The sequence below is a fragment of the Thunnus maccoyii genome, chromosome 6, assembly GCF_910596095.1.
Source record: "Thunnus maccoyii chromosome 6, fThuMac1.1, whole genome shotgun sequence".
Taxonomy (NCBI): Eukaryota; Metazoa; Chordata; class Actinopteri; order Scombriformes; family Scombridae; genus Thunnus; species Thunnus maccoyii.
In genome coordinates, this window is record NC_056538.1 from 3,796,414 (window position 1) to 3,819,030 (window position 22,617).

The following is a 22,617-nucleotide window of genomic DNA, read 5'->3' on the forward strand; positions in this document are numbered from 1 at the left end:
GATTACACATCATGTCAATGGAATTTACCTTCACCAATCCAATAACAAAGTTCTCTGAAATTGTTTATCATGTGTGTTGATGAGCACAAATTTATAATACTACCACACCAGGAGAGATGGGCGGTGAATAGGCAAAGACATCAGCAAACACTTTAGGTCCTGAAGTTGTTAGCTGAATTGTCCATCTTTCCTTTATCTTTCATCTTTTCCTCTGATGGTGCGAAATGCATTCTGGGATAGGTTCAGCCGCAAAGGATCCATCCATTGGATCCTTCAAATTTTGGAAAAGAAGGCAGCATTTCTTTGAAGGAGCCTTCGAAATGGGACATGCTTGTTGTGCTGCTGTGATGCATTTGTTCTTCAAATGCAGCCTTTGAGGGATGCAGCCCCTGAACAATCTAACTTATTTGGGTGTGTGAACCCTTCTTTGTGCTACGAACTTTGTTTTTTGCTTGAGCATGATGTTCTTTACTTTAACTAAATAATACTTGTCCCCAAACCAGTATATTTCATGATATATAACCGTAATTATAATTAATTTGTAATTTTTTAACTATCTGTCTAAACCATTCACAATGTGGTGTCCCTAAAAAGGGGTAGTGTTTACATGCTTCCCACCAAGGAAGCCAAAGTGTGTGTGTGTGTGTGTGTGTGTGTGTGTGTGTAATGGGTGAAAAGGGGTGGGGTTGTGTAGCAGAGCAGGTTTAACAAATGTTGACTCTTGGGCTCACCCCAGTCAGTCATGGGTCTTCCTGGGATTCAGATGTGGACATGGACACTGTTTGTCTGCCTGAGCTGGTTGTTTGTGGGTCAAGTGGTCGCAGGACCGTAAGTTTACTTGTACAGTCTGAACATTTAAAATCATGTAGTCTATTGTGTACATTTGTAGTAACTTGTTACAGCATAATCTTTTGGGTTGGAGTTTCAGTAAGGTATCTACTGTATGTGTGTATGTTTCTGTGGCTGTAGGCAGTACATGGTAACCATTCCTGCAGTTGTCGAAGCTGGAGCTGAGACCAAATTCTGTGCGAGTCTCGTGCAGCCCAATGAGATTCTGGTCATGACCGTCACTCTGATGTCCAAAAACAAGAACACAATCCTCCTTGAGAAGACATCTGGCACAGAGTTTCACACCTGCGTTCAGTTTCAGGTCACCTCCCAAGACAGGCTTTGATTCATTTGATCATTTATTTCACGAAAGAATGTTTTTAATATTTGAAACTTAAATGTTTGACCAGTATTTTTACCATTGATATTTAGCCTCAAATTAAATTAAAATGTTTTACTCCTGATTTACAAAAAATATTCAGATTAAGCAAAAATGAATATAATGAGGCCTTTGATTTATTATTTTTGTGAGTTAATGATTAATTAAGCTGGTCTCTATATTTCTGTCACAGGCTCCTTTAGTGCAGAAAAATGAGGTGCAGATATTGGAGGTGGAGGTACAAGGTGACACATTTTACTCAAAAGAAGTCAGGAAAGTCATGATCAAAGTCTATCAACCAATGACATTCGTCCAAACAGATAAACCAATCTACCTCCCTGGACAAACAGGTAACTTTGAACAGATAATGTGGGATGTATCATACAAGTCTTTATCAAACAAAGCTTCTATATTCTTGATAGCGTATGTTGTCTTTCCTGGCAGAAGTACAATATCCATGGTGTGTGTATATAGTCTCCCAGCCTTTAGCCTAGTGCATGCAGGTATTGGCTTCAGGCCCCCTTTGAAACTTAACTGGAATAACAAAAGAAAAAGTAAGAGTTGAACTGCTGTTAAACAGATAAGACAACTACAGTACTTCACTAAACTGAGATCCTAGATGTTGATCACATTGATTTTGATAAATATAGTTCCAAGATAATATATGCAAGACAGAGCAGCATGAATAATGAAAAGCTATTAGTAACTTTTGTCTCACTCTAATTTTGTCACATTTGAAACTTTGACAATTATATCATGTCTGCCTGGATAAAAGAAATACATTTCAGCAGCCTGTTATGGAGTTAAACACTGAAGATGAGTTGTGAAGGCTTTGTGTAATCTCTTTGCATTTCTCTCAGTACATTTCAGAGTCATTACCCTGGACACCATGTTTAGACCTGCCAATCAGCTGGTGAGTGTCTGTCACAACCTCATTAAAAACAGTTCAGGTACTACTGAATGATAATGATGCAAGTTTTAATTTGTATCCCAGTGAAAACCATTAATCACTTCAGCTAGTGCAGTGGAACTGAACAGAAGTTACCTACCAAAGTGAAAAGATGGTAGTGCTCTTTTACCTGGGATATGTGTTTAATCAGTCTGTGTAAATAGCTCAGTGTTAGAGCTGCTGTTGAGTCTCTGATTCAATAGTACAACCAGGGCCCTCTTAGGTAAACTTGCATGTAATGAGCTGAAGGTCTCCAAATAGGACACTTGTTTCAAATGTTGCAAGATTTAGCAGCAGAGAATCAAATTTGAACCTGCGAAACATCCTTGTATTTGTTATTTACAAAACAAAATTGAACTGCATTAACATAAAAAGAGTTAAAAGTGTGAGATACAAGTAAAACACAGGAAGTTTTTTAATGATAAGAGAAAGGAGAGGAAACATAGTAAACTGTAATCTGCAACTGGATTGTGGCACATCCTTGTAACAGACTGATGAACTGAGTCATGAGGACATCATATGAACCTTCACTTTGCACAGTAACCTTTTTGTTGTGTCTGATGTCAATGAAATGCACTTTGATGTTTGATTTTATTTGGGGGAGCTGTCCTCAGGGTTATTTAGTTATTTGGGTAGCTGTAATAACAATCCACCCTTTAACAAATCTCTTTGTGCTCTCTTTTTACAGTACAATGTTATTGAAATTGAGGTAAGACTGCAGTTAACATGAAAATATCCACAATCCAATGCAAACTGGGACCATTTTAGGCTGTTTTTTTGTTGTGAAATCTTTGTACAATGTAAAGGATCATTTGAGGGTAGTTCAAATGCTGTCATGAATTGAATAATTTGACAGATAAAAGTGTTAAAAGTATATATTGTTTTCACATTCAGGGTTTATAAGTAGATTCTGAAAGTATGGAGCACTTTGAGCCAAATTAATATTTAGATAACAATAAATATTTCAGAATAGTTTCTGTTTTTTTTCAAGGCTGTGTTAATATAATACTGACCATTATGTATGTAGAAATACGTCTTTGCTGTAACAATTACTACTCTCCATACTGACCTGAAGCTAATCTCTCTGAACGCAACTACACCGTAAGAAATGAGGGTCAAAATCCACAGCCTTCGTTCTGTGTAAATATATGATTACAAAGTTCAGCTGACGGTAATATAATGCTTCTGCAACCTCAGTTAGCTGAATTGAGTCGATTCCAAAGTTACAGACTGTTAAGAATGAAATTCCCTCTTTTTGTTTCTCCAGAACGTTCCTTGCTGAGCCGTGGTGGACGGATACATTCTAGTAGTTGCTTGTAGATTTGTTGCCAGAACCAGCTTTTTACTCACATGTAAGAGAGTGAAGCACTAGGGGTGTGCCCAAATACAAATACATTATTTGGCAAAGCACAAATATTTGTTTCACACAAATATTTTAAAAATTATTTGTTTTTGGGAAGAAAAAAAACATGTCAAATACCAATATCAATAGGTTGGTTACATGGCTATCTCAGTCTCTGTCCTCTGCTTCACTGTTACGTCAATCAGCAGGTCTCAATAAGAGGAGTCACATCCACCTGTTACTCGACACACATTTCCTAATTTTGACATCACTCCCAGAGTTGGGGGTGTCCCCCAGAGATAAAGCTGAGCTACTGACACAAAAGATGCTCCCAAGGGACTCTCCATAACCTGTTGTTCCCCTTCTCCTTTCCAAAGGTTAGGTTATAAAAAATAGGCAATTAATGAAAAGTGCAAAGCAATAATCATAAGTTCTTCTCTACATGTTACACAGTATGCTATCTCTGTGTTATGGGTGTACAAAACACCTTGGAACACCTTGAACTTTGGAATGTATATTTGCACAGAATGAGGACTCTGGATTTTGACCCTCATTTCTTACAGTTTAGTCACGTTCCAAAAGAATAACTTTTTAGCTATTAGCTAGATTAGCTTCAGTATAGAGAGTAGGAATTGTTAAACCAAATAAGACCCATCTCCACGTATATAATGGCACATCAGTATTGTATTCAGATTTGAAAAAAAACTGAAACTATCCTTTAACAGTGATGTTGGGGGATGTTTGAGTCAATGAGATACTTAACATTAGCAAAGTTACCACTGTTGCCCAGCCCCAACCTTCAGTAAATACATGTTCTTCCTATTGATTTATTTAACAGGATGCTAGAAGCAACCGGATTGGACAATGGCTTAACACCACGTCCAATGGTAAAATATTGCAGCTGTCTTACTCCTTGAACTCAGAGGCACGTGAGGGAATTTACAATGTCGTTGTGTGGATTGATGGACAAAAAATAAATCACCAATTCAAGGTGGAGAAATATGGTGAGTTACATTCCTTTTTTTCATTCAACAGTTTGTAATGAATGAAAAATAATAACAACCATATTTTGTCCCCAGTTTTGCCAAAATTTGATGTAACAGTTCATGCATCAGATGAAATAAGCATTGGAGAGGGGGAAATCAAAGCTGAAGTCTGTGCAATGTAAGTGGTGGGACTTTCTCACAGATACACTTGCCTCATGACATATTATGATATAAAACTAAATCTGTATTGGTGAGTTGGTGAGCCCTTTGTAACAATGTAGTGATTTTATTAAACTTCCCATCTAATCAGATATACTTATGGACAGCCTGTGCCAGGCAGTGTTAAATTTGAGCTGTGCCGACCTCTGGTGCTTCATCGATGGACCACCATTATTGAACAGCCCCCGTGCTACAGGGAGACAAAGCAGGTACAGTTGCTTTAGCTACATAAGACACAAAATATAAGAAAAATACACGTAACACATGATATAAATATACAACACATATTTAACATGAACTACAACCTGGTACAAAAGTAGGGTTGGGAGGAAAAAATGGTTCACATAAGAGCTGCAATGATTGATGGATTCACAGATTTACAAAAGTATTTTATTCTTAATGATGTAAATAGTGCCCCTTTTTCTATTTATTGAATCAAGAATCAACTGATTGTTTCTGAACAGAATTGTGAAACCTAAAATGGGTACATAACAGTGACACAATACCATAAATATAACTGAATTACTGGTAAGGCTGTACCAGCTACTAACAGACAACAGGACAAACTGAATGCCTGTGGTTGCCAACAAGAAGAAAAGATGCAGGCCTTACCGCTGCTCCACTCGATCCTGAGTAATTGGACCAACCTGCTAAACCCCATCTTGGATCACCAACTGTAGGCATTTAGTGTATATTGTGGCCTGTTACCTGCTGGTACAGCTGTAGGTGTGCAGCTGTGGGAGGAATAGCGGAGGTTATGAAAATGCACCATCGCACAAGGGTTGTTCCAGATGAGTCAGAGCAGAGGCAAGTGCTTTTAAAAAAAAGTAATACATTACTTTACTTAATTACTCCCTGTGAAAGGTAATTAATGACACCACTCGTTACATTACGTTACCTCCACCTCTCAAAAGTTCAGACAGCTCTGCCATTTTTGTCTTTTCTCCCGTGCGTGTGTGTGTGTGTGTGTCGGCACTCTAGCCAAAGTCACGTCATGAGAGGACAGGTGATTGTTGCGCAAATTTGCATGCATACCTTTGATTATTTTTTTATGTTACTTTGTAACGCGTTACGCCCAACACCGCCTTTGAGCGAGGTGTGCTTCCTAAATGTTACTACCAAGAGGTATTATGTCTGGTTCATGAGTCCCTACTAAGTGGTTAAATGGGTGTGAGGTAAACCTGCATTCTGTGTTGTTGGCAACCGGGGCATTCAGTTTATGTTGTGGCTTGTTAATAACTGGTACAGCTGGAAGTCTTCATGGTAATTAAATCCCCTAGTCCTAACAAATCCTTTTACCAGTACCAGACATTCATAGATCCCAGAGGATGAATCCTAAAACTTTGTTGATCCCCTGACTGGTTATCCCCATGATGTTGATATTTTAAATTCTGTTAAATACCAAACCAAGTAAAGATAATTGCCTCTTTCATGGAATTGTAGAACAATGACATTCACTTTCCACAAACCCTAAACCGGTTAACCTTGTGGTTGTCGCTGCTCCCTTTTGCAGATTGTCATGTTACCACTACATTTCAACTGATCTATATAGTACCCAAATATTTGGAGCACTGAACCTCTTCAATGACCTGTTCCTTGATTACAATCTGAATTGGAGTTTTGGGCTTCATTTTGAAATCAACACATGTATCTTTAGTTTGGGTTGCATTATTTAATAGTAATAGGTTCACATTAACTGTCTCCAGTTGCACAGACACATTCTGAAGTTTACAGATGCTTCAGTGGTTTGGTGAAATGATTTTGCTCAGAGCATTGCTGTGCTTAAGAGCAGCCTCACACAGTGGCTAGCATATTATATAGACTCTTAGTCTCCTTCGATGTGGAACGATGACAGCTACAATTCTGCTCGTTTTGTAATATCATATATTTATTTTTGTTCTATCTAGACAGGAAAGAATGGCTGTGCCACATTTATGATTGAGATGTCCACTTTTACTAAACTTGGCAAACAGCCACTGCTGGATAAACTGTATCTCAAAGCCATGGTGGAAGAGCAGGGGACAGGCAAGTTTTAATTATTTTCCAAAATAACTAAACTATTGTTTTTATAAAATGTTTTAACAATATGACATACACATGGTTTAAACATGGAGGCTTTTCTTACAGGTACTTCACACTCACAAGGGAAAACAATGGAGATTTCTTATGTTGTTGGAAAGCTGTCCTTTATTGACACACCCAAGATTTATGAGAAAGGATCAAATGTGGAGGGAAAAGTAAGTGAGAGATGTTACTTATGATGTTAGAGATGTTATGATTTTATACACAGTGTAACTGAAGCCATGTGCATTCTCGGTGCTATATCTTTTTGTTTTCATCAGGTTAAAGCAGTTTACTTCAATAACACACCTATTCCTGACACACTGGTCTTCTTGTTCGAGAGTGAAAGTTGGTCAGGACGCACAGGACCTCTACTACAGAACCTCACTACTGACAGCGATGGTATCGCCACTTTCTCATTAAGTACAACTAACTACGACAAAGACATCAAGCTAACAGTAAGTCAACGATTCTGGTATTTTAATAGCATAGCCAGACATGATAACGGTAAAATATACTGGTGCAAAAGCTAGAGTAACAAGCTGTCAGTCACAACATGCCCCTTAATTTGGAGTGCTTTTAATCTCCAGAGTGGAAGCAACACCACCAGTGAATCAACACCTTCCTTATGGGCAAAGTTGAGACATTTGGTAACATCAATGTTTCAAAAGCTGTCAATTCTTTCGAAGTTGTGTAATCTATTTTAATACAATACTGCCCATATGTACCTTGGCAGAATTACTGGTCGCTGTAATCATTTGTCTTGTTAATACCAGCAGGTAAGTGATCTCTTACTGATGTGGTTCCAATATAAGAGAAGGGGGACACAATAAAACAGCCCTGGTCCTGTGTAAAAATGCATTCTCAAGTTCAGCTGAAGCTAATATGAAGCTTCAGTAGTTGAGTTAGTTGACCAACAACTTTTTCCACATAATATGGCAATGTGAGTATTGTCTTTATACAGCTGACTCAACAAGACAATAACAATGGTGTAACGCAACAGCTTAAACCCGATTTTATTCATACAGAATAGGCCAAAATCAAATTTATCCCAGATGGCTTCACAATCTATACAACAAATGACACCCTTAAGGAAAATCAAAAAAAAAAAAAAAAAAAAAGCAGTTAATTGCAGATGACACATGATGCATGAACAGAACAACAGAAGCTTCTTTTGATGCCAAGGGTTTCACAGAGTCTGAAATGTACTTTAAATTACACTTGTAGAAAAGAAGTCAGCATTTACATTATGACTACGCATCGAATTTGTATACAAAATCAAGAATACAATTGGTCACCTCCTCTGCAGACTTATTCTTCAGAGGGTAGAGCTCTACCTACTTTGCGTATAATCAACCATTACACAAATGTATCGATTACCACACTCAGTTATGAGTTTGAGTAGGTTGAGCCCAACCAATTGAAATGGTTAAGTTACCTGAAAAGGTTGGATGTTAATCAAGTATCTGCATAGGAAGCAGGTGGTATGCATATTTAGCTGCAGGGACATTCAGTTGCACAAATAACCTTACCGCTGTTGGGCTGTATTGTCTTTTCCTTTAGACTGGCTCGCTTTGCTTGGCAATCTGGACACTGAGCAACCTGAAGCCAAAAAAAAAAGAAAAAAAAAAAATCAAATTTATGTATGTCATAGGCCTTTGGTCAAACAATAAGTGTAGGAAATGGGATATCCCACATATGATGTACTTGTGTTTTAAAAAAAGAAGAATCAATTTAATTCTTGCTTTGATTTGACAGATTGCTTGTTTTGGTAAGTAGGCCTTCATGTAAAAAACTGAGGTAAATTAGGGTGACCCTTCTAACTTACCCAATTGTGGATGTCAGTTTCCATTCTAGTCCAGTAATAGGGGCTGATCACCGCAAGTTTTTTCCACACCACAGTATGATCCATACCTACTGCAGCTCAGTTCTTCAAATAGCTGCTGATAGCACTACCTTGCCTAAATGTTCTTGCTTGTTTCTTCTTCTCCGGCAAATGTAATGAAGAAGTCCATCTAGTCAAAGAGAAGCTCAATGTAATCTTAATACAAAAGAACAAATGTAATTATTGTGATTGATGGTATACAACATCAATACTAACCAACATCAATACTAACCCTTGAGCACAAAATGTGAAGCTCTTCTTTTTATGATATACCTCTCATGTTTACTGAGGCCTTCTGGAAAGTGATTATGGAGTTTGAGACCTATAATTTCTTTTACAAGTTTTGCTGCTATTTCTCTTTCTTTCTTTCTTTCTTTCTTTCTTTCTTTCTTTCTTTCTTTCTTTCTTTCCTTCTTTCTTTCTTTCTTTCTTTTCTTTTTATTACTGTCCCTCAAGCCCTATAAAACCCGAGGTGACCGTGCTTTTCAAGCTGTTGCACCCAAATTATGGAATACTCTTCCCTTATCACTGTGATTCCTAGAGTCCTGTGAAATCTTTATGAAGCAGCTGAAAATGTTCCTATTCAGTTAGGCTCTTGGTTAGCCTGTCTGAATAGTGGCTTATTTCCTTGTCTGTGTTTTGGAACTTTTGTACTTGTTTGTGTGTCTCTGTCCTCATTTGTTCGTTGTTGCTGTGATTTTAACTTGTCAGCCCTGCACTGTCTGTTATCGTTGATATTTTTCATTAATGTGAAGCATTTTGTGATTTTATATCTGTGAAAGGTGCTATACAAATAAACTTTACTTTACTTACTTACTGCCAGTGATGCAAGCACTCTGGCTAAACAACAGAAATTGGATTTCAGAGCAGGACGTGTTGGTGGAGAGAAATTAAGTGGACAAGATCTGAAGAGGCTCGTCACTGGGTATATCATAGTGGAAATGTTACCTATTTCCACAGTTGACTCACCCTCATTTAGACGCATTAGAGAAAATACCAACAAAGAGCGATTTCAAGCTGCCACACAGAAAGACATTTGCTGGCTACCTCAAGAGAAAATGCGGTGATGGCATCTAATTTGAAGGCCACATGCGGAGAGGTAGACTATGTTTCCACTACAGCTGACATCTGGACAGCTAACAACAAAAGCTTTCTGGGTGTAACAGTTCACTGGATCAACAGTTTAACTTTGGACCATAGCATGTTAAGGAATCAGAGGCAGGCACACATTTGATGTTATTGGCACAGAGATAGAATTCATTCATTCATCATATGGACTGCTTGGCAAAATTGTAGCCACTGAGACAGACTATGCATCAAATTATGCCAAGGCATTTAAAGCCTGTCACATTCTGAACTGGAAGAAAAAAGTGACGAGGATGTCACTTTTACAGATTTCACAGAAGCTCCCTCCACTGAGACTGATCAGTTTACTCTTCCCCCTCATTACTGGTGTGTATCACATACAATTTACCTAATTTCCACCGGTGAAATACTTAACTGCCAGTGCAGACACCAAGGCTGTGTATAGGAGTAGTACTGTGAAAATGCACAGCTCTTTGGACCAAGGCAAGTCAATCTACATTTGCATCAGAACATATGGAGGAAATCAGCTGCAGAAAGCTACTGGTGCTGTCATCCACAAGGTGGAATTCCTTTTATGAGGCCATTTCCAGAATCACCGAAATTCTCATGAACGAGCTGAATAGCCTGTATGTCAGACTGGGAAATAAATGCCTCAATGACAAGGATTACCAATTCCTGCAGGAGTACTGCACCATCATGAAGTCGCTTACAGCAGCATTTTACAAGGGGAAACTGTTGTTATGAGACTTTATGACCAACCCTTGGAGTCCTGATGTCGAGGACACTTGCCTTGAAAGACACCCTATCAAGGATGACAGCTGACCTTCCAGATGTCATCGTGAGGGTGTGCCTATATTTCTCAACCTCTTATTTTTTTGTGAATTTATTTGGGCAGATTTGTTGCATTGCACCATTCATGATAAGAGGGAAGAGATCTTACTGCAATATTTGTTTTTAAAGCAGTCAGTACAATTATCCAAACATCAGTAGTCAAAACACATAAGATCACTTATAGTGATCACGGTTATAATGCCCAACCGCTTATATGGATCAAAAAGCTTGGGACAGAGTCATTCCTATACAAATGCTGTTTAAATAACTCACTTATAGTAATGAAGTAGTCCAATTGCAAAGTGCAGTCCAGTTCGAGACCCACTGTGGGGGCCTCCTTCCTAAGGTAGATGAACACTTATTTTAACACTTTAATTTTCTGAAATTAAAAGCATAATTAAAACAAAAGCAGGATTTTGAAACCTCTTTTATTTGAATAGAAATACAAATTATTTTGCTGCCTCAACAAATACAGGTACAAATACAAATACTGGTTTCTCTGCACAACCCTAGTCTTTTCACATATGAAAACATGGAAAAAAAAATTTAAACTATGGTAATTCTATTTTCTATTTTCTTTTTACCTTACTTCCATAGTACACGTATGATGTGTATTTAGCGGCTGTGGCACCATTATCAGGCGTTGCGGGGCACCTCTGCAGGGTTGTTTAGAGGTGTGGGGTGGGCCTGTTTATATGTAACCACAGTGAAACAATCAGAAAATAATGTTTTATTCCTCTCATTGGATCTCACCGGCTTCCTCCTTGCCACTGTGTGCTCTCCTCATCCACTCTCTAGCTCGCTCGTTCGTAATGAAAGTAATATAACGAGTAATGTAACTAATTACTTTTGATACCAAGTAATAAGTAAAGTAACTTATTACTTAGTAATAAGTAAAAAGTAACTTATTACACTTCCTGAGTAACTTGTCCAACACTGATCTCTAGGATGTAGACAGAATTGTTTCCTTGTCAACAATCAAGAGAAGACTTCATGACCACAAACTCAGAGGATTAACCACAAGATGCAAACCCCTGGTAATCCTCAAAAACAGAGAGGCCAGGTTGCAGTTCACAAAAACATACAAAACGAAAGCAGTAGAGTTCTGGAACAAAGCACTATGGACTGATGAAACAAAAATCAACCTCTATCTAAATGATGGAAAGGAGAAAGTGTGGCGAGGAAAAGGAACAGCTTATGACCAAAGGCATAGCACCTCACCTGTAAAACATGGTGCTTCTGTTATGGCTTGGGCATGTATGGCTGCCAATGGAACTGGTACACTGGCATTTATTGATGATTTTACTGCAGACAGAGGCAACAGGATGAATGCAGAGGTGTACAGGACACTTCTGTGCGCTCACATTCGGACAAATGCATCAAAACTCATTGGACGACAATCCTAAACATACAGCCAAAGCAACCAGGGTCAAGAGGTAGAATTTCCTCAACTGGCTGAGTCAATCCCCTGATCTCAATCCAACTGAACTGCATTTTACTTGCTGAAGACCAGACTAAAGGCAGAGACCCCACAACAAGGAAGAGCTGAAAGTGGCTGCAGTGAAGTTCTGGGAGAGCATCACCAGGGAAGATACAAAGTGTCTGCAGTCAATGACTGGCTGAAGTCTTGGAGCCATAGACATCAGCAAAGTGTTTTCTGCAAAATATAAGATATGATTATTTTATTTGACTTCATGTTTATCTGTTCAATTACATTTGAACACCTCAACTTTGGGCACTATGTGTTAAAAGGTTCATTACACCAAAGACGAATCAGATAGGTATGTTTTTACAATGTAATGAAAAATAGACAATGCGGCATTCACAGGGACAGCTACACATTCTCTTCCTGTTTTCAACAGCTGTCGTAACTACGAGCAACCACCGACGCTTCAGCTGACAGTCACCACTTAATGTAGTCACCAGTAGATCTCATAAACACTGGCTCTATCAGTCATGTGACCCTCACCTTGCATTGACTGTAGAGGTCCTTCCAGAGTCTTTGATGCCTGTAACAGATACAGAGAGAAGCCAGCTCTCTTGTCACAAAACGCTGATCACAGAATATACTGAGACCAAATATATTCACTTGGTTTTACTTACACTGAACACAAATAATACAAAAACAATGTTTTATGCGATAAAGTACTGACCTTGTTGCAAAATTTAAGGTCATTCTGCCTCTAGGGGACACTACAAGCTCAAAAGGTGTATATCTCACAATTGACTGAGCATGATCACGGCTCATTTCCAAGTCAGCACATGAAATTTAGTGTGATTAATCAGTGGATGGAGTTTATAATAAAAAAGCAAAAATTTGAGCAATACTGAACTAAAAACTTTGAAAAAATTGTCAAATATCATTAACCATCATCTTTTTGCAACACACATTGCAAATTGTGAGGAAACTTTGCTTCACTGTAAACTATACTCAATTATGAAGCCCATTAGTCAATGGGTAGAATCAAGATAATGTGGGCGCTTATCAATAAATTAAGAGTTCTTGTAAGAGTTGTTACCACTGTCTTATGCACACTGTTTCAACATGTTGAAGAGACTTTGCTTGACAGACCTGCCTGTTGCTAAGCTATAATTGGACAGTGTTCAGAGGAGGGAGTTAGCAAAGGATCATTAACTTAGGCATCACTACAGGATAGCCAATGTTAAAAGACTCTTTGTGAGCTTGCTGCTTCTGACAATAATCTTTTAAGAATGATAATTAGTAATAAATGGAATATATTTTATCATTTGTGTTGTTAGCTGGTTAATAGCACTTCTTCTCTACAATCCAGGCTAGCCTGACACAACGCCCGGAGCAAACATACCAAAGTCCACACTATGAGAGAGCAGAACACACTCTGTCCTTGGTCCAGCCGTCTTCTCCTCATTCTAAAACGGTCAGCTTTCTAGAGGTGAAGAAGAAGGAGAAACCACTTCCCTGTGAAAGAGAAGAGCCCATCTCCATCCAATACACTATAGTAGGAGAGACCCAGGGCTCTGTGGATGTGATGTGTTTGGTGAGTGCTGGGTGTAAAGTGTGTGTACACTTGGTGATAAATCGCAACAACTGAGACTACAAACTACTGTTAACCCTTGAAAAAAGCAATGGAAAAAAAATTCTTTGCATTTTTCATGCTTGAGACAATAATAGCAACAATCAAAAAAAATTTTTTAACAGACCCGTCAGTATTTTTTAATATAGGCCTCTACCAAACAGTTGAAACGTCACTTCATGGTAAAGTATCAAATACATTTACAAATATGAATAAATAAATAAATAATTAATTAAATAAATAATAATAATTTGAAAAAGTCAAATAAAATGCTAGCTTTTTGAAGAAAAAAATCAGACTAGCTCATCTGCGTGGTGGTGCAACAACACAAATGTGCATTAGAGCCATTTTTTTCTGGTGTATGATAAGAAGTATTGTTGGTTTGCTTTCAAACACAGGAAAACATTGCATTACTGACATTTCCATCTTGACATAGAAGTGTCTCCATTCTCTTCTGCTTGTTTGGGCTGATAATCAGGATCCTCTATTTGGTCATCATCATCACTCAGATCAGCATCAGAGTCTTGAGGATTTTCTGGTATAAAGGCCAGAGAAGTGCGTTGCCTTGCACTGTAAAATGTTTTAGTGTCTATCTGTCATTTGTAACACAGAAAGAAAAAATCAAAATTACAAACCTTGAACTGTTATAATGCCAGTAATATGTTAGTATACCAACATATGTCAATTTGTTACCATGGAATTGGTAGTATTATCAGTACTAGTATTATTTCCACGTATTTATTCCAAATATTTGCCATACTCACAGTACTTTGAAAACATCTCAGAAATAGTGAAAAATCATACTGATATAAATTTTTCATCAAATATATAATGGAATAACATTAAATATATTAACAACAGTGAATGTTCACAAGTTTTTTTTATTGCATAAAAACTGTAAATTTATTTTCCTAGCATCACCACCTTTGTCACTAAATGATAATTGAACCGTTTAGTCAAGCATGTTTTAGACAGTAAAAACTCATACTTATAAAATTAGTTTGGCATATATATAATGGAATAACTAAATGTATCATATTAACAACAATGAATGATCAGAGTTATTTTATTTCATCGCAAATAGTCAATTTTAATTGCATTAGTTTAGCTTCACTACCTTTACCATAACATGACAAACAAACCGTTTTGTAGAGCATGTTTTTAGAAAATTATTTGACCCTTATTAGACTTATTTTGTTGTATCAAGTTACATAATTCTGTTCAGTAAGACCTCTGAAACAATTGAGTCGAAAAAATATGCTTAACTTTGAAAATTCCTCATCCTCATGTCTGGAGCGACTTATTTGTTGCTAACTTCCTGTAAGGAAGCAAACTGAAAAGTCACACTATTTAAAGGCATGTAGTGGATTTTTTTTTAGCATAGCATACCGAAACCAAGTGGTAAGGATGGCTCAATCAAGTGAAGTTCAACACATTTTTCAATAAGATATAGTGACTCAAAATGTGTTCTGCCAAACAGTTGAGCAGAACCTTAAATTAAAGGAGCAGACACACATCATGATTGTAGTTAAGATTTGGGAATCGACTGATGAGACCAAGTCAGGTTGAGTTCCTTGTGCTGTAGTCTGGGTCAGTTGTTGTTGATGTTCAAAAGAATTCTATGGTACGTGGTGTTTAAGAATCATATATACAGTTTACATCATACATGTTCGTACATTGATTTTTTATTTTTACCTTCAACATCACAGGTTTGGGTGGAAGCAATTATAAAAATGCACTGAAAAGGGTGTGCAAACAAAATCATAGAGATTAGAGAGAGAACGGAGAGAGAACAGCGAGAGTATTATTTTGTTATCCAAGTCATTCAGGTTTCAGTACAGAAGTACAACTAGGATTCAGTTCACCTTGCTCTTACAAAGTTCCCTCACATCCAGCTCTCTCTGGAAAGTTTACAGTTCATGTTTCTCTTAATTTCCACCAGATCTTATCCAGAGGAACCATCATCAAGCAAGAACTTCAGAAGGTCACAGTGCAAAAGGAACTTGTAGGTAAAGATGGCTTTGAAAATGACTTAAGTGAGAATCATCTACCCATAAAGTCAGATTTGCAGAAACACTCTCAAGCCAGTTTTATGTTTTAATAATAAAATATTATCCAGTAGAATTTTGCTTCATTTCATACACCAGGTGGAGAAAGACAGAGGAAACAAGGGGAGAGAGAGAGAGAGAGAGAGAGAGAGAGAGAGAGAGAGGGAAATTAACTTTGATTAAATCTATAGCACTTCAACTAGCCGATACATGGATGATCCACACATTTCCTACTTAGAAATAATCAAAACACATGTTTTTTGGTCCGGGGAATTAAAGTTTCCAAGACCTAAAATTGTAAATGTACTTTGAATTTGTTTGTTGGTTTATATGGTTGACCATGACATTTTGTTTGCTTTTTCAGTGACTGAGGGGGAGGTGTCCTTTCAGTTGAAAGTGTCTCCAGAGATGGCACCAGAGGTCCAGGTTGTTGCTTATGCTGTCCTCCCCAGTGAGACTATAATAGCCCACAGTGCAAACTTCTCCACAGAGAAATGCTTAAGTCACAAGGTCAGTGCAAAAAGAAGAAGATGATGATGTAGATTTAGATGTAAAATGATATATCAGTGTAGTCTCATGTTTAGGCTTCTACTTTCACAGTGGTTTCATTCAGCTGTGAAAAGCAACAGTATGTGCAAACCCAGTGGTTAAGGTGCAGTCACACAAGCACCAACCTGCAGATGTCCGATCTCCATTTCTTTTAAAGCCTGAACAACTGACGAATTCAAGGGCACATTTCCTGTTGTGCTGACTCAACATTCACCTTTTTCAACTATCACCTGCCGATTTGCATGGTCGATCAGTGTATCATTGCAGTGTTCTAGCAGAGTGACATCACCCCATTTAGGGCATTATTACACGGACAGGCTGCAAACCACAGTATCACTCTCAAATGTGATCCCACAGCTCAATATATAGTTACTACCCCCATTAGAACCAAAACATCAGTCAAGTCAACCAACTCACGTGGAATTATTATTTGAATGTAGAATAACTACAGCGCTGATGTATGGTGTCCAGGCTATGACCTCATCACTCCCCAGAGGGAAGCACCAAGCGAACCAGTGATAATAACTGAAGCAAAGTCTTTCAGTTAGTTCAGGCAGCCAACTTGATTAATTACGGCGGTGTACTTATATTGTCACTGCTCTGCTCACTCTTTTACTGCATGCCTGTTTCCACATGGCTCACCTGAAAAATATGGTGTCAAATACTGCAACTGCTGTTCATGTAGAATTTCAAAAGCTCCACCTCCACCCTCCTTTGCTCGGTTGGCGCATACAGCAAAAAAAGTTCCTAGCTTCCGAGTTTGCTTCTGTGCTGTGTAGCTTATTGAATATGCACAGCAGTGTTTCTCCCACTGGCCCCACCCGGCCCTTTACATTGTGGCAACGTCACAGATTTTTAAATCGCTTTTCTCAGCTCAAGGAAAGTTTTATAAATATAAAACCTGCATGGATCAAAAATTCACAACAGAAAGAGCCATAATTGAACTTGTTTGCAGTTCAGGGTGTCTTGTCAACAGTTTCATAGAAGTCTCATTTACAATGGTGGCCTATAGGGAAAATGATTTTTAGGCCGCAGGGGTGTTTTTCGCAGCAATACCGCGAGTAACCACTGGGAAAAATTGGCTGTAAAGCTGATTGGCAGCACCCTATCCACCTCTTATAATACATCCATGTCCTGCAGATTCTGAGTTTACCTTCCCCTAAGGTGAAGTTAGTATCGTCACTCCCCACTCCCAGCTGTTCCATGAGTTGGCTGAGTGGTGCGGCAGCATGCATGGAGCTAAAGAGTGAGCAGAGTACTGAGGGCTTAAATACACCACCATGATTAAAGTGGTGCATTGGATATATGTTGGAGTGCAGGCTTCAACCCAAGTTGAATGGATTATTATATAAATGGAAATATGTACAGTGATGATATCTCCCATCTAGGCTTGGACCTTGTCACTCCCCACAAGGAGGCACCAAACTCAGCAGGGAGTGGGAAGTGACGATAACAACTTCCCCTTGCACGCCTCATTTCATATCTTTCTTTTGTCAGATGAGAGGCTAATGTAACTGTACCTTAAGAAAGAGAACAGAAAATCATGAGCTACATGGGTTGTCCCTGTATCAGCCAAATCAGCTACAGATTGAATCTAATGACATTTTAAGATAAGTTTGATAAATTTCCATTTACCACTGAGATCCATCATGCCTCCAGACAAACAAATTGGCCTGTTCCTGGACAGAAATCTGAGGGTGAACAATCAGTCCATCATCTAAAAAAATAAGAAAATGTGTCTTCTATATACATATTATAATAACTACTGTAGGAGCCATGAATGGATTAATTTTCAAGTTTGAATGAATTGCAAAGTAGTAATTTTTTGTTTTATATTTTGGGTTATTTTGGTTTGTTTATTATTGCACGATCACGGTGATTGATAATCAGGTCACATTGATATGGGCGGTGGTATCCAATAGTTAATATAAGCACCTGTTCACCTGCATGCCGGCTGGTAAGAAAGAGACAGAGGGTGAGTGGGTCGTCGTATTTTTTGTTGACCGCTGTTTTACATCTGATCGCTGTGATTATTTTGAGTATATTTTGTGCACGTTATAATAAGTTGATCCTTTTCATTAATAAAAGTTATTAAACTTATTTTTTGATCTCAGCGAATCTTTTTGGTAGCGTGTCAGACAAACGGCAAACAAGGCCCAACCTCAGCTTCTCAGCGACTTTTACATTGTTGCCAGTAGTCGCTACGTGTGTTTGTGTTTCAGGTGGTGTTGGAGTTTTCTCCGTCCTCAGCTGTTCCAGGAGAAGAAAGCATCCTGAAGTTGACGGCCCATCCAGACTCTCTGTGTGGCGTGAGCGCTGTCGACCAGAGCGTCCTCATTAAGGAGCCAGGGAAGACTCTGAATGTAGACAAGGTCAAGATCAACCACACCAGATGCATTCGATTATTTTATTTATTTATTGTGTTCTGTGTTACATCAATGGGTTTGTAACAAGCAGCAACTTCCACAACTTGAGTCTGAAGTTAATGCTGAAGTACGATAAAGTGCCACCGATGGTCCCTAGATGCTCCAAATGACTCCTATTCAAAAAGCATGAACTTCTCTCTGGAAGTACTAAGTTGGAGTACAGTCTCCATCTCTAAATTCAGGCCCTCTAATAAGTGTGCTGGTGGTCATTTTGACTCATAGTAGCTTTGATATCTGCCGTGTAAGCGTTGATTGACAGCTGTGATTGACAGTTGGCTCACCTGCTGCTTTCCCCAGCTCCGGGACCCACACTGAGTCGGACTATTGTGTCAGTATTTCACTAAGTTTAATGTTACTTGATTACGATACCTACCCTGTTAGCACAATTTAGCTTAAGTAGCTAACGTTAGCCCAAGTGTGCAGCACTTCCGGTAAGATAGCATTAGCTTGGGTCTGAGGTAGCGCGGCGTCTTTCCAGGGCGTGAAAGGCAACACAACGCACTCCTTTTTTGGAAGGTCCTGGCTCCAAACTGAAAAGATGGCGGCAATCATAAGCTGGAACTCTGGGCTTCAAACCAACTCCAGTGCAAACCAATGGGTGACATCACACCTCACTACATCCTTCTTCATATACAACCCAGTCTCACAGCAGTTTGTGAAATAGTCACGAAATTTAATCTATATGTTCGTGTACATGGACTCAAATTTTCCATCTTTTTTGTGAGTCAGCATGACTTTCAAACGAATGTATTTCAATTGGAAGTGTGTTTTATGCTTGCACCTAGTTTTTATTTTCTGCCAGTCGGGACTTTGGAGCATAGAAGCTGTATTGTTTTTTCTTGTTTGTTATTCATTTTTTAAATATAATTGCTACATTACTCAACATTTAATCACAAGATTTTATAATTGTTTTTATTTATTTATTTTAATTTTATCATTAGCCTACAGTCAATGGGCTGCGTCAGTCCTGTTATGGCTAGGCTAATGAACCCACGAGCAAGACACCGAGGCAGGAGGCAGCGAGTGGGGTTGGAAAAGGATTTATTTGCAAGGCGGTAAAACTGGGAGACTGGGGCCAAGGTCTGGACTGGTAGCTGGGGAACCTAGGGGCTTGGGCTGGGCGTGAGGCTGGGTATAGGGGATGGAGTGGGGAGCCAGGTCAAGGGATAGGCTGAGCCGGCGAGGCAGTAGGACTGGAGACAGGGCCGGGGTCAGGCTGAGGTCTTCTGCAGGCACAGAGAAAACAAAAGTCAGGCAATTGCTGGATACTGACAGAACAGTAATAAGTAGGCTGGAAGTGTGACTGACTGTAGGAACAGAGTCTACGATCTGGCGGTGAGTAGGAGGTTGCACCCTATTTTTAAGCAGACCTCCTGATGAATGGCAGCTGTTCGCCCGACTCCCACACACCTGTCTCCACTCCTACAATTAGAACCCAGAGAGAGAGAGACACACACACACTCACACACCCACTAGGAGGAGGCAGAAGTGGAGGGCAAGACAAGTCCAGTGGGCAGACTGGAGGACCTGCTGCCCAGAAGTATTTTCCTTACCATGTTAAGGTTTTCTTTTAATGATATCTTTAACATTTCTCAACACAAAAACACAAAAGTGTCCTTGATAACTCAACAATACAATAGGTTAATGTTATGGTCATCAGTTTTAATAATTTCTCCTTTCTCTTTCTGAGAAATAAAGTTTTTTTTGTCAGATTTTGATAGTGATAGGCTAAGGAAGTGCATTGTGTTGTGGGCATGTTCAACTACTGTTTTGGGTTGTCTGCCGTCAGTGGACTTCATTCCATTTCAAATTGCTTCCGTTTGCTGCAACTTGAATCCACACACCGTTGTCTCTGTTAAGAAAAGGCATTTTATAGCCTGTGATTGTAAAATGTGAAGTTGCTCTTTTAATTTCATATTTCCAAGAATATGTGGCTGAGGATATTTAATATGAAATCATCTTTCTTAAAACATATCAATTAATATTGAGCCACGTCATCCAATAAAGCATGTTGTACCATCTTGTATATGGCCATATAAATGGGATGAAGACAGGGTTATCAAACTAGACTTTACGTTTCACATTCCTCATTTAATCCCTGCACTTTCACATATCACCTTCATATATTTCATATATTACTTTCATTATTTCATATATTTCATCAAAGTGGACTTTAGAATGTGCATTACATTCAACCTCCACTGTTACATTATTTAATCATTTATGCATGTCACATTTAATTGTTACTCTTGTCACCTTCATATATTTCATACACTTCATTTCTTTGTCCATAGCACAGCCCACATTTCCTTTGTCAATATTTAATTTCAAGTTTTACATCCCATTTCAAAACTATTACTATTCTATTATTTAAATAGACTTTAAAATTTCAATTTAAGTTTAGTATTATTTAGATTATTTCACTATTATTAATATTAACTTACTTTTATCTATTTTTATTCTTCTGTGTTGTGTTTTTTGGGAGCAAACACCAAGACACATTCTTTGTATGCTTGCATTGACTAATAAAACAGATCCTGATTAAATGGGTTATGTCATGTTGACATAAATCCCAAAACCAAGAATCATAAAGATAAAAAAAAATCTCCAGGGTTGTGTAAATAGTAGCCTATGCCCCAACCCTAACCCAAGCACTTCAGGCCTTCCCTCAAGCCTGTAGTAATGCCCTTGATTATCAGCAGTATTATAATCTCTGAAGGTGACTCATTTTGGTCATTATTTCCACTAAAAAAGAAAAAAACAAACAAAAAGGTTTGTTTTATATCTTGGGCCTTCAAAGTTTTCTCTGAAACTAGGCCTGGGATGGTTTGTGTCCATGAAATGAGAAAATTAAAACTTTATTGTGGAGCTAAACCAAATACATCATTGGAAAGGTCTCAACCTGCAGAGTAACATATGTCAGTATGAAGATTCTACATAGCTCCTGCTTTGAAATACTGACCTTTGAACCTTGACCTTAGCGCATGTTTGAAGGCTTATAATTCAGCAACAAAACAGGCCAAAGACATGAGACCAACAGTTATAGAGAGCTCTTGACCTCGGCTATCATGTGAGTATAATCAACAACTGGGTTTGCTATCAGATATAGGTAAAATATGGTTAAAATTAATTTTCACCCATCTAACAATTAGATATTTAAAATTGTATTACACAAATGTGTTTACCATCCCCTTAAACTCCTCAGTGTAATTTCAATTCAATATTTTCGATGTCCAATTCTAGGAAAAACACTAATATATTTTTAAAAAACTACAATTCCCTAGAGCCGTGCCATGCAGCTTGATACAAATCTTGATACAAATCTACACCACAGTTGTAGTTCTTCAGGTTTAGGGTTGTAAAAAGGGTTGCAAAAAGATATATCTACTGAATATATCAAATTTCTAGTACAGCCGAACTAGTAATTACACTGCATCTAGATGAGCTATGTTAAGAAAATGTAAAGACGTTGGTTTATTTCAAAATATTTTAGTCAAAACAGGAGTCGAAAGTGCCAAGTCTGCCCACACGGTGGCCATTTTCCTCTGATGTCATGCTCAGAACGCTGCAAATGCAACACCACTAACACACTGTTAGCTTAGCCTGTTAGTACCTGCTACCACCAATGTTACTGAAAAAAATACATAAATAGGTTGTAAGCTATTTAAATCTAAATCCATGGAGCTGTGTGAAAGTTAATCAGGATCCTTTCCAAGAAATGGAACAAAACCAGCTGATGCATCATGGCAGACAGGCTGGAAATAAAGCTGCTAAAGTTAACTTCCCTGATTCACTCAACACTCAACAATTCATAAGAACTTCATAAAAACTCTGATTTTAATCCTGCTGCTTTGGTTGTTAAACTGTCACATTCAGTGTGTCTGTCAGTCAAACTGTCAGGTTTTGTCACGTTTTATGTGACCAGCCCAATTTCAGAAAAGGACAGTCATATTAAATCTCAACATTTTTGAATAG

The 22,617-nt window shown here is 38.3% G+C and overlaps 1 protein-coding gene across 1 annotated transcript in view; it reads left to right on the forward strand.

The window, feature by feature from the left end:
• The first annotated feature begins 742 nt into the window (after positions 1 to 742).
• LOC121898454 (alpha-2-macroglobulin-like) overlaps positions 743 to 22,617 on the forward strand; it is a 48,642-nt gene continuing 26,767 nt past the window's right edge. The window contains exons 1-15 of the mRNA XM_042413540.1: positions 743 to 828; positions 970 to 1,150; positions 1,401 to 1,557; positions 2,068 to 2,120; positions 2,845 to 2,865; positions 4,337 to 4,502; positions 4,578 to 4,662; positions 4,795 to 4,912; positions 6,611 to 6,728; positions 6,831 to 6,940; positions 7,046 to 7,222; positions 13,359 to 13,583; positions 15,562 to 15,628; positions 16,032 to 16,177; positions 18,439 to 18,588. Of these exons, the coding sequence (XP_042269474.1) occupies positions 743 to 828; positions 970 to 1,150; positions 1,401 to 1,557; positions 2,068 to 2,120; positions 2,845 to 2,865; positions 4,337 to 4,502; positions 4,578 to 4,662; positions 4,795 to 4,912; positions 6,611 to 6,728; positions 6,831 to 6,940; positions 7,046 to 7,222; positions 13,359 to 13,583; positions 15,562 to 15,628; positions 16,032 to 16,177; positions 18,439 to 18,588 (1,860 nt within the window). The remainder of the gene's footprint in view (positions 829 to 969; positions 1,151 to 1,400; positions 1,558 to 2,067; positions 2,121 to 2,844; positions 2,866 to 4,336; positions 4,503 to 4,577; positions 4,663 to 4,794; positions 4,913 to 6,610; positions 6,729 to 6,830; positions 6,941 to 7,045; positions 7,223 to 13,358; positions 13,584 to 15,561; positions 15,629 to 16,031; positions 16,178 to 18,438; positions 18,589 to 22,617) is intronic.